At 42.8% G+C, this 12,265-nt stretch overlaps 1 protein-coding gene across 2 annotated transcripts; it reads left to right on the top strand.

Moving 5' to 3' along the window:
• The first annotated feature begins 416 nt into the window (after positions 1–416).
• Positions 417–8,495, top strand: mettl17 (methyltransferase like 17). Of its 2 annotated transcripts, XM_079243212.1 has the most exons (14): positions 417–537; positions 2,623–2,764; positions 2,840–2,989; positions 3,092–3,179; positions 3,422–3,503; positions 4,493–4,566; positions 4,653–4,747; positions 4,825–4,895; positions 6,041–6,148; positions 6,293–6,361; positions 6,469–6,519; positions 6,638–6,730; positions 7,169–7,365; positions 8,236–8,495. In XM_079243212.1, the coding sequence occupies exons 1-14, from the start codon at positions 469–471 to the stop codon at positions 8,330–8,332; spliced, it is 1,386 nt and encodes a 461-aa protein (XP_079099338.1). In that variant the 5' UTR covers positions 417–468; the 3' UTR covers positions 8,333–8,495. The 2 variants fall into 2 exon arrangements, with proteins under 2 accessions (XP_079099338.1, XP_079099339.1); XM_079243213.1 differs by lacking the exons at positions 6,293–6,361; positions 6,469–6,519; positions 6,638–6,730.
• The last annotated feature ends 3,770 nt before the right edge of the window (positions 8,496–12,265 follow it).

The raw sequence follows: 12,265 nt of genomic DNA, 5'->3' as shown, positions 1-12,265 counted from the left end.
GCAAATTGATAATAAAACGGGGCGGGAAACTTTTTGTTGTAGTTTCCTGGTGGCGGACAGATCATGCTAAAGATCGTCTCATATGAAGACCCCTTACTCTAGTTTTAAAAGCTAAGTCTTTTGTAGGCCCAGCACTGCATGGCAAAACAAACGATGCGAGCTGAAACTACAGATACTTGCAACAAAGCTGAGCTCACATTAGATACGTTTAGAAAAGACGTGTTATATAATCTACTTTTGTTCGAATAAACTAGTAATAATCCAGACATTGGAAAGTGCCAGCAAACAAGAGCAGAGAGAGTGCTCTTCTTTTTGATAACGGAACAAAACTTTGAGGCTTAAAGGTTCCGCTTTTGGTAATGATCGGAATTATTTTGTTGAAGGATCGAAAGATCGCAGCGTGCATTTATCAAAGTGTGAAAGAAAGCTACTTTTAGGTCATTTAAACTTCATTGACACACAGACGAGATGGCTTCACGGAGCTACGGCGCTTGCGTTTTCTGTCAGAGGGCGACTGTCGTGAAGTTGTGGTTCAGGGTGGGTACTGTTTGTGGATGTCATTGAACGCACCATCCTGACTGCGGAGGTCAGGTGATATGAACAAATGAATGTGTCTAAACGTGAAACACAATTTGGTCTATTTTATTGTTATTGTAGAGCTTCGTGTGTATTTTTAAATTATTTTGCGTTTAAATTATTATTTGTGTCACTTTCTTATTCGTAGCCTTTTAGACCATGGCTTTTCGATTCTCATATTATGAAAGGCAACTTAACCACATTTAACTTATGATGATTAGTGGTACTCTCCCATATAATTCTTTAACATAATATGCTTTTTGCCATCAAACTTGTAGCTTCTTCACCTCCTGTCAGTCTGGACTTTTGTCCTCTGTTTGTTTGTTGAATGAGTGGATTGAGTAACAATTTTTCATTGTCATTAAACTAGCATTTAGGCATTAACAAAAGATATTTATGGAATTTTTTAAAGTTTTCCGTTTTGGTTTTTTTTTTGGTTGTTGTTTGTTTGTTTTGGTTTGAAATGTTTTATTCCTCAAACTTGCAAAAAAGTCTACCCTATATCACGTCTGTATTTGTACAAAACATTATAAGCAGTAATTAACTAAACTAGTTTAAGAAATAAAGTTTTAAAGCAGATTTTAGTTCACATATTAGTTTATTACTCTTCTCATGATTAGTTATTTTGTAAAGAATAATATATTTTAGTGTATGAATTCTGTCAAGATCTGTGACCATGATAGACAAAACTACCAAAGAAAAAGAAAAACATCAGCTGTTTTACAGAGTGCAGCACTATTTCGAACCGTCACATGAGGAAAAAAAAAAGTCTAATCTCCTGAGGTTAAAGAAGGGTTTAAAAACAGTACAGTCAAGATGTTTGCATGAGTTTACCTTTTAGGCAGATCACACAAGTTAAATCAGGTCCATCCATCCATTTTCTGCTGCTTTATCCGGGGTCGGGTCGCAGGGGCAGCAGTCTAAGCAGGGAAGCCCAGACTTCACTCTCCCCAGCCACATTTGCCAACTCTGCGGGGGGGATCCCGAGGCGTTCCCAGGCCATCCGAGAGATATAATCCCGCCAGCATGTCCTGGGTCTTCCCCGGGGACTCCTCCCAGAGGGACGTGCCTGGAACACCTCACCAGGGAGTCATCCAAGAGGCATCCTGACCAGATGCCCGAGCCACCTCAACTGGTTCCTCTCGATGTGGAGGAGCAGCGACTCTACTCTGATCTCCTCCTGGATAACCAAGCTCCTCACCCTATCTCTAAGGGAGAGCCCGGCCACCCTGCGGAGGAAACTCGTTTTAGCCGCCTGTATACAAGATCTCGTTCTTTCGGTCACGACCCACAGCTCATGATCATAGGTGAGGGTAGGAACGTAGATCGACTGGTAAATCGAGAGCTTCGCCTTCTGGCTCAGCTCCTTTTTCCCCACGACAGACCGGCGCAGAGTCTGCATTACTGCAGACGCCGCATCGATCCATCTGAACTCGTGAACAAGAACCCTAGATATTTAAACCTCTTCACATGAGGCAGGACCTGACTCCCGACCTGGAGAGGGCAATCCACCCTATTCCGACTGAGGACCATGGTCTAGATTTGGAGGCGCCGATTCTCATCCCAGCCACTTCATACTTGGCTGCAAATCGCTCAAGCGAGAGCTGGAGATCACGGCCAGATGAAGCCAACAGGACCATATCATCTGCAAAAAGCAGGTCACTATCTTAAAATGAAGACAGAAAAGACAGAGGTGAACTGTACAGCTGAGTGTCTTTTGTTGTAAGAGGTAGGTACATCCAGGATTTATGGCCGATCACTTGTGTGACAAAATACTACAGAATCTAAAAGTGATCAAAACCTTGAGAAGGTTGAGCAAAAGGGCAATTTGGTGGCCAGAGTTACAACAGCATTCTTGCATGATGAGCATATCTTCATTTGTCAAAATTCAGACTGCATCAGAAATGATGTGAAACATTAGAACTAGACTAGATTTTATGTTATTATTTGGAATTTATATATTTTAACATTAACTTGTTTTATTCACGTTTCCATTAAACTTAAAAATGTTTTTAAATGTTATGATTTTTTTACTGTTTATCACAGGGAATGAGCGCTGCTGCTCACCCACAGCCCCAGCCAGACTTTCTAAAAGGGGAGCTACACAGGAAGCATCCAGGTTTGACCAACCTGAAGATCATGCGACTGCCTGAGGAACTCCGACTGGCTGCACAGTCGATTATTCACAGTGAGCTTGGTGTGGCTTGAACAAATCAAAAGTTAGACAAACTGCTGTATCACTCATCTGTGTTTCCACCTGTAGAGGCTCAGGTAACTCAGCTTTCGGAGCGCACTAGTAAACTCACAAACTTCCTGTGGAGCCGGAAGCGAGCAGTGGAGGATTTGACGCTGAGGCAGAAAGCAGTGGGCCTGGAGAAAGAACTCTGGCTGAAAGCTTTGCAAAAGAGAGAAGGTGAGCGACAGATGCCTGAAATGGCAACTGTGGATATGTGAGAGATGTGAGAGGAGTTTCTGATGCTGCAGCGTGAGAAAATAAACATGCTTCTAATTGCAGATATTGATGAGCAGTTGCTGGAAGATCGTATCAGGAATAGAGTTTTATCAGAGCTCAGAAGAACGACATATCACTGGACTCCCCTGAAGTAACGTGATTTATTGACTATACATTGTATTATTTTTAAGCTGATTTGTAGCACTGCTACACTTAAAAACTTACTTGACTTTATAGGCTTAATCTTAGGAATCTGAAATCTTATATGGTTCATTTTTGGATTATAAAAATATCATGTTAACATAGACTGTAAAGGAGGAGTTCAGTCCTGGAGCCACATCTCAGAGCTTCAGTTTGAGATGCATCAGCTGCAGCTCGCTGTCTGTATTTCAGATATAATGAAGAACTGGGTGTGGTGTACATGGCAGCTCGGCTTGCTGGAGGCTATGCAGCAGTGAGAAGAGCTCTACACGAGGTAATAAAAAGCTGTGAATAAGACCATGACCTATCATTTTATTTGTCTTAAATAGAGATGTTATGGGCATACCGATATAATTCGACCTCATCAACATTAAAATGCAATATCGTAAATTATCAGTATCAGCTTTTACTTTTTTAACAACATAACGTTTACACAATGCACACATATTATATATCAAACTCTTTGGCTAAGTCTCCTCTAACTCAAATGATAGTATCGAGATGTCATCAGTGTAGTCCAGGGTATACACGGGTATACAGAGTATACCCACTTCTAAACCTCCTGTGATGCTGCTTTTATCATTACAAACATCCCTACAATGTACCTACGTCACCCAACACCTCAGCTAAGGTTACCTGTGCTACAGTGGTGCAGTTAGCTATCAGCTGCGTTAACTTTAGCCTAAATATAGACAAAATAAAGGTATTTGTATATATGTCTATAAGCCTGTCTCTCATTAGTCTGTGTTCCAGTATTGGTTTAGTCCTTTCATAACTCTTCCTTCCTTTCATAATGTAAAGCACTTTGTATTGTTTTTAAGCATGAAAAGTGCTATACAAATAAAGTTTGATTTGATTTGATTCCTGAAACCAAAGAGCAGAAATTGCATCACAACGAGCAAATATACAGATGGATTTTTGGTATAAACAAAAAAAAAAAAAGTAGTCTTACGTGTTACTTTTTCTGAAACGATGTTTTTCTGAGCTACTTTTTTCTGTTTTTAAAGCAAGGGTGGAAAATTGAGAGTATACCCACTTGTTAGGGGGACCACTGCACCACTGGATGTCATGTATAGTTTTCCAGATAATTTAGTTTGTTTGGCACGACGTGCTCCAAGAGTATTGGTGTTGGTTGATTTCAGTATCAGAAATAAAGAGTTGGTAAAAATCAGTGTTTTGGATATTAGTAGAAAAGCTAATATAGAACATCCCAAGTCTTAAATTAATATATCTAACTCACTTTTCTTTTCACTCCCAATACAGATAAAAAAGAGGGATCCCTCATTTGCTCCTCAGACCCTCCTGGATTTTGGTTCAGGCCTGGGAACAGTTGCCTGGTTGGTGTTCATATTAAATACTATATCTCTGTAATAAATAAAGATTGAACTTCAGTGTCTATTAAGTGTTTCTTTCCGACCCACAGGGCATCCCACTCGTACTGGGGCGATTCTTTAAAGGAGATGGTGTGTGTGGACAGCTCTGGCTCAATGAACATTTTAGCAGAGCGTCTTCTCAAAGGTATTCACACACCAACGTTTCCTTTTTTTTTTTCTTTTAATGCCAAAAACAGGAATTATGTGAACCTTGTTTTGTAGGTGATGATGAACACGCTGAGCCTCACATCAAGCAAGTTTATTTCAGACAGTTTCTTCCCCTCGCTCCAAAGGTAAGAAAAACTTTTATTTCCACAGGAAATTGCCTCTTGGATTCACTGTAAGAAAAATTGTTTTCCATAAATAAAAGGTATGTGATATAATAAAGTTCTTCACTTCAAGAAATGTCTGATTTTCCTTAAATGCGCCAAAAGTTTAAATAATGAGGGGCTGGCGTGTAGCTCAACTGGTTGAGCGGCAGCCCCGTGTGCAGAGGCTGCAGCTGCAGCTAAAGTCAGAGTTAAACTCTCACATGAATTTAGTTCAATTTAGCATCATTTGTATTGTGCAGCGAAGTCATTTTAAGCTACTTTACAATCAGTTTGGTCTAATTGACTGTAATCCAATTGAAATAAATTCACAATAGTCCAGCTTATAATAACACTGTTCATACATACAAGCCAATTCATGAATAATACTGTCCTAGCTAAGGAAAACTCGTGGATTGCATCAAAACTTGTTTTTGATTTGGTTCCCTATGCTTAGTATGCATGCAGCATGCACAAGATGGGGCAGCAGGTGACACTGGAAGGATAAAACTCCCCTTTAACAGGAAGGCAAAACCCATCGCAGAGGGAGTCTATCTGTTTTTAAACTATTAGACTGTCCCTAAAAACCGAGTAATGCAAGGTTCTGGGTGTGACACAGGACACTTCCCAGCAAGGAAGCAGACTTTAAACTCACTGGCTGTAGCAGATGTCTTTAGCAGCCAGTAAGTTGAGGAAGGAGGAGTCTGAAAGTTTCATTTAGAGGCTAAACTTTCTGATTGTGAAAAGGGTCGTGATTCAGGGCTTTGATGATTTAAAATTGTTTTGTTTTTCTTTATTCTGCTTTTTCCCCCAAATCCTGACAATGTAGGGACCTTTTGTTGTGTTTTAAATGTTTCCAATAGATTTTTTTTGTAAGAAATAGATAAATAAAAACAAAATAGTAGTGTTAGCAAAACAAAATATGAAGAATAATAAAATATCTCTATTTAGGGTTTAAAAAAGGAGTTGAAGCATTGAAATCTGAGGTTATGAGTACAGCATGAGGTTAAAAAGTCAAGCAAATAATTAAAAAGGAAGTGAAAATGTTGCAGATTTTTTTTTTTTTAATAGTAATTTTAAATTTGTTGTGAAGGATGTGAAAGCCCTGACCATGCAGCATCTGTCCTCAGGTGCAGTTTGACTTGGTGGTTGCAGCTTTCACCCTGTCGGAGCTTCCCAACATCAAGGATCGAGAAGAGGCGGTTTTCACTCTGTGGAGAAAGACGAGCTCGTACCTGGTCAGTTCAAACATTGATCAAAATCTTTTCCATGTTTTATTCTGCTAGTCCTTTTAATGCTGGTGAGGTCAGGTGTATCATATTCTGGTCTTTTTTTTTATTTATGTCAGTAGCAGTTTATGGTTTTCATGTTTGGTGCTTTAGGTTTTGGTGGAAAGTGGCACCAAAGACGGACATCAGATGCTTATGGAGGCCAGAGATACTTTACTAACGGTACTCCATCATAGTATATATAAGTATATAATATACCAGCTTAAATATGACTTGTTGTTGTCCTAAATATTTGTCACAAATCAAAATTAAATGGACTCTTTCTCTAGAAACAAGAGAAGACGCTCCACGATCCCAGACCAGCATCAGTTTTTGCTCCAGTATGTTGAACAACGCGAAGATGTTAGTCAGGTTTTTAATGTTGCTGCAGCTCCTCATTATTGTTTTTTTTTGTTTGTTTGTTTTTTTTCTGTTGCTCTGTTTTTGTTTGTTTTTCAGTGTCCCCATGAAATGATTTGTCCTAAACTGGCTCAGGAACCAATCACACCCTGCAATTTCCAGCAGATCTATTATCCTTTGATTCTACCCGGAGTAAGACTCAAATCATTAATATGAAGTAGAACTGAGATATAACAGGATCATTGTGATGTTTTGGTTTTTTTTTTGCATCAGAATAAATACTTTATCCCCAAGTTAGGGTTCTATACTGTTTTTGCATGTCTTGGGTACACAAAAAGGGAGAAGGTTCCTGCACTCCCAAAGCACAAACCTTATAAGTGCTTTGAGACAAATTTGGCTTCTTTTTACAACCAGAGGCGTCTCCTTCTGTTTCTGTCTTGAAAACAAAGCCTTGGAAACCGTGATGCAGGTTGTTGAAGCACAACAGCTTAAAAGAAGTTATAAGTTGCTAACTTACAACTTTAAAATTATATCTTCTCTTGCCAACAATGAAGATACGAGAAGTGTTGAAGAGTGTCAACGTACCTGTGCAAGACCATTCTAATTTCTTCGACATCTACCTTTTCACAGCACAACAACCGTCAGATAGAGAAGTTCAGCTACCTGATTTTGAGTCGATCTGAAGCTCCGGTAGCGGAAACAGAAGGTGTCGAGTGGGCCAGGCTGATTGCACCGGTGTTGTGCAGAACCCGGCATGTCCACTGCAGGGTGTGCTGCCCCGATGGACAGCTGCAACACTTGGTGGTGACTGCACGTAAACACAGCAGGTAAAATGTCGTGCATCATATGAAGGACATACCCTTTGTTTCATAGTTCATGCTTCTCACTTTCTCCTCTCCATATCTCATTCAGAAGAAATTTTCTGTTTGACTTTTTACAGTATTATTCTAACATCCTTCCACAAAGAGAGGAAGTACAATCTTTTTTTATTGAATAACTTTCTAACCCCTTAAGACCCAACCCATGAAAACATAGTAAAAAAAAAAAAGATAATAACAAGTTTTTATATACAATGTCTCTGTTTGTCTCCTTAATAAAATGTAAAATAAAAATAAGAGTAACAATTTTTTTTTACCATTCATTACTGTATGATATGTCAAATTTCTTATCATGTAATCTTCTGCTTTCTGGTGTCCATTAAGGGCCAGAAGACAAACATCACATTGTGTTCCACAGGATTTTAAGCACTATTTAAGTTTACACTATAAAGTGATGCCAATTGTTTCCAAAATTATATGTATCACATATGTTGCGCTGGAATCTTATAGGCTAATCTACCAGTAAATAGAAATGTCTAATAGAAAATAACAAATGTGCTGTCAAAATGTGAAATAAATCCTATATATATGAAAAATGTGTCAAAAATGCAAAATTTTCCTGTAATATTAAAGTTGAGGTTCTGATTTTTGGAGAATCTTGTTGAACGCAAATGCATCACACACACACACACACAAAAAGTAAATATTTTACTAAAGATAATATATGAGATGCAGGAAAGCTACTAACACTAAACACAAACATTCAACGCCAGCTTTTTGTATCTGTAGTCGTTTTTTTTCCATCACTACATAAATATGATGTTGTCATTGACACTATTCTTTCAATTTTCTGTTTTGATTTTGTGTTATTTTCTTCAGAGATGTGTACCGCTGCGCTCGGAATAGCAACTGGGGAGATCAGCTGCCAATCATTCAGAAAGCCGAACAGGAGGATGTTCACACTGAATCAGAGTGAAGCTGGTAACGCTCGATGTTAGGACTTCTGAAATGATGAAGCAACAGGAGACAAAACAACATATCGTGCTGATCACAAAAAAAAACATTTATATTTCATCTTCTGGGTTGTTAAAATACAGATGATGGTTGTGCTTTGATCATGTTTGTTGCCATCTTCAATAAACCAGATTTTAGTGGTGAAAGATGTGATTCAATACTTCTTAATGTTTTTCTCCTGTTTCCCTGTGAGCTGCAAAGATTAAATGATTTGCTAAATAAGTCCATGATTACTCAGTTTATATAAAACCAGATTACTTTTCAAACTTTCAGCTATCTTGTATACTTTTTGTGCTTGTCACCATGAAAAACTTTGTGATTTAGATCTGGCACCTTCATCACTAGTGCCCGCTAAGCTCAGCTTGTTTTTTAGGGTTTTCTTTTATGAGGTAGCACCCAGTACCAGGTACTTTTTTAACGCCTACTCGGCCGGATTTCCAAGCTCCGTTCAGATACAAACATGACATCTGTAGACTGCAGACCAGAGAGTGATGTCACAGGATGGGTCATGAGTCCTTTCCCAAGAACCCCACCAAACACCTGTATTTCTCCAGTGGTTCATCTTGGTGCCTTCAGCCTTTTCTGGCTCCCATCTTTTACCTGAAGTCCGACACAAAGCATAGATCGAACAGCAGGTGTACCTGCTTCTATGTATTCCATTCAGGTGTTTGTGTCGCATACTAATGAAGTCATGGGACAACCTGTCAATTCAGTGGAAAAGAGGCTGTTTTGGTTCTATAATACTGTGAGGGCTTGTTTTCTACTTCTGTATGTTGATTAAAAATTGCTTAAATAACAGAGTTGTTTCTCGATGGAATAATTAGACTTAAAAGCACTATTTTATAGTTGATGGCCCCCAGACTTGCAAACAGTTTCTTCCACTGGGCCGTTCAGACCACAGACAGCCAAAGCACTCCTTTATATTCATCTCTAGTCTTATTTTAATTGAAAGTGTTTTATTTACCATTTCTGATATTTTAATATTTTTCCTTTTGTCCAATGTACACAGTAGCTAGGTGGAGCATCCAGTTATATTTTACCTGATGCGCTCCAGTGAGAAATAAGTCTTTCTTTTTCTATTCCTGATGCAATCTACATCAGAAAGCACTGTCCTGTGCCTTTTTATTTCATTCAAAAGTATGTGGTTAAAATAAAAAATCTAGAACAACAGGACAGATGATCAACAAATAAGCTAATGTAATTTGAGTGAGTGCACCATGACTTTTGGTCTAAAACTTTGCTGGAAAAACTTAAAAAAAACAACCTCTTTTGTTTTGTTATTTATTACAAGCACACAGTCAGAGCCATGAAACACTGCACTGTTAAGGAAAAACACTCCGATAATTATAGATGAATAGCGTATACATAGTTCAGTGCATTGATTCTTTATCCATCCATCCATCCATCCATCTTCTGCCGCTTATCCGGGGTCGGGTCGCGGGGGCAGCAGCCTAAGCAGGGAAGCCCAGACTTCCCTCTCCCCAGCCACATTTGCCAACTCTGCGGGGGGATCCCGAGGCGTTCCCAGGCCAGCCGAGAGATATAATCCCTCCAGCGTGTCCTGGGTCTTCCCCGGGGTCTCCTCCCAGAGGGACGTGCCTGGAACACCTCACCAGGGAGGCGTCCAGGAGGCATCCTGACCAGATGCCCGAGCCACCTCAACTGGTTCCTCTCGATGCGAAGGAGCAGCGACTCTACTCTGAGCCCCTCCCGGATGACTGAGCTCCTCACCCTATCTCTAAGGGAGAGCCCGGCCACCCTGCGGAGGAAACTCATTTCAGCCGCCTGTATACGAGATCTCGTTCTTTCGGTCACGACCCACAGCTCATGACCATAGGTGAGGGTAGGAACGTAGATCGACTGGTAAATCGAGAGCTTCACCTTCTGGCTCAGCTCCTTCTTCACCACGACAGACTGGCGCAGAGCCCGCATTACTGCAGACGCCGCACCGATCCGTCTGTCGATCTCGCGCTCCATCCTTCCCTCACTTGTGAACAAGACCCCGAGATATTTAAACTCCTCCACTTGAGGCAGGACCTGACTCCCGACCCGGAGAGGGCAATCCACCCTATTCCGGCTGAGGACCATGGTCTCAGATTTTGAGGTGCTGATTCTCATCCCAGCCGCTTCACACTCGGCCGCGAATCGCTCAAGCGAGAGCTGGAGATCACGACCAGATGAAGCCAACAGGACCACGTCATCCGCAAAAAGCAGGGACCCAATCCTGAGGCCACCAACACCTCGGCCACCAACACCTCGGCTGCGCCTAGAAATTCTGTCCTTATAAGTTATGAACAGAATCGGTGATAAAGGGCAGCCTTGGCGGAGTCCAACCCTCACCGGAAACGAATCCGACTTACTACCGGCAATGCGGACCAAGCTCTGACACCTGTCGTACAGGGACCGGACAGCTCGTACAAGGGGGTCCGGTACCCCATACTCCCGGAGTACCCCCCACAGGAGCCCCCGGGGGACACGGTCGAATGCCTTCTCCAGGTCCACAAAGCACATGTAGACTGGTTGGGCAAACTCCCATGCCCCCTCCAGGACCCCAGAGAGGGTATAGAGCTGGTCCACTGTTCCGCGACCAGGACGAAAACCACACTGCTCCTCCTCAATCCGGGATTCGACTATCCGGCGGACCCTCCTCTCCAGGACCCCTGAATAGACCTTACCAGGGAGGCTGAGGAGTGTGATTCCCCTGTAATTGGAACACACCCTCCGGTCCCCCTTCTTAAAAAGGGGGACCACCACCCCAGTCTGCCAATCCAGCGGTACTGCCCCTGATGTCCACGCAATGCTGCAGAGGCGTGTCAGCCAGGACAGCCCCACAGCATCCAGAGCCTTAAGGAACTCCGGGCGGATCTCATCCACCCCCGGGGCCTTGCCGCCAAGGAGCTTTTTGACCACCTCAGCGACTTCAGCCCCAGAGATAGGAGAGTCCACCCCTGAGTCCACCAGCTCTGCTCCCTCATGGGAAGACGTGTTGGTAGGATTGAGGAGGTCTTCGAAGTATTCCCTCCACCGACCCACAACGTCCCGAGTTGAGGTCAGCAGCTCCCCACCTCCACTGTACACAGTATTGATGGAGCACTGCTTCCCCCTCCTGAGCCGCCGGATGGTGGACCAGAATCTCCTCGAAGCCATCCGGAAGTCTTTCTCCATGGCCTCGCCGAACTCCTCCCATGCCCGAGTTTTTGCCTCGGCAACAGCCGAAGCCACATGCCGCTTAGCCCGTCGGTACCCATCAGCTGCCTCCAGAGTCCCACAGGCCAAGAAGGCCCGATAGGACTCCTTCTTCAGCTTGACGGCATCCCTCACTGCTGGTGTCCACCAACGAGTCCTGGGATTACCGCCACGACAGGCACCAACTACCTTACAGCCACAGCTCCGGCCGGCCGCCTCAGCAATAGAGGCACGGAACACAGCCCATTCGGACTCAATGTCCCCCGCCTCACCCGGGACATGTTCGAAGCTCTGCTGAAGGTGGGAGTTGAAGCTCACTCTGACAGGGGACTCAGCCAGACGTTCCCAGCAGACCCTCACAACACGTTTGGGCCTGCCAGCTCTGACCGGCTTCCTCCCCCACCACCTGAGCCAACTCACCACCAGGTGGTGATCAGTTGACAGCTCCGCCCCCCTCTTCACCCGAGTGTCCAAGGCATGTGGCCGCAGGTCCGACGATACGATTACAAAGTCGATCATTGAACTGCGGCCCAGGGAATCCTGATGCCAGGTGTACATATGGACACTCTTATGCTGGAACATGGTGTTCGTTATAGACAATCCATGACGAGCACAGAAGTCCAATAACAAAACACCATTTGGGTTCAGAGGGGGGGGACCATGCCTCCCAATCACTCCCCTCCAGGTCTCACTGTCATTGCCCACGTGA

This window comes from Telmatherina bonti (genome assembly GCF_933228915.1).
Source record: "Telmatherina bonti genome assembly, chromosome: 7".
Taxonomy (NCBI): domain Eukaryota; kingdom Metazoa; phylum Chordata; class Actinopteri; order Atheriniformes; family Telmatherinidae; genus Telmatherina; species Telmatherina bonti.
This window is presented reverse-complemented; position numbering and strand designations above follow the sequence as displayed.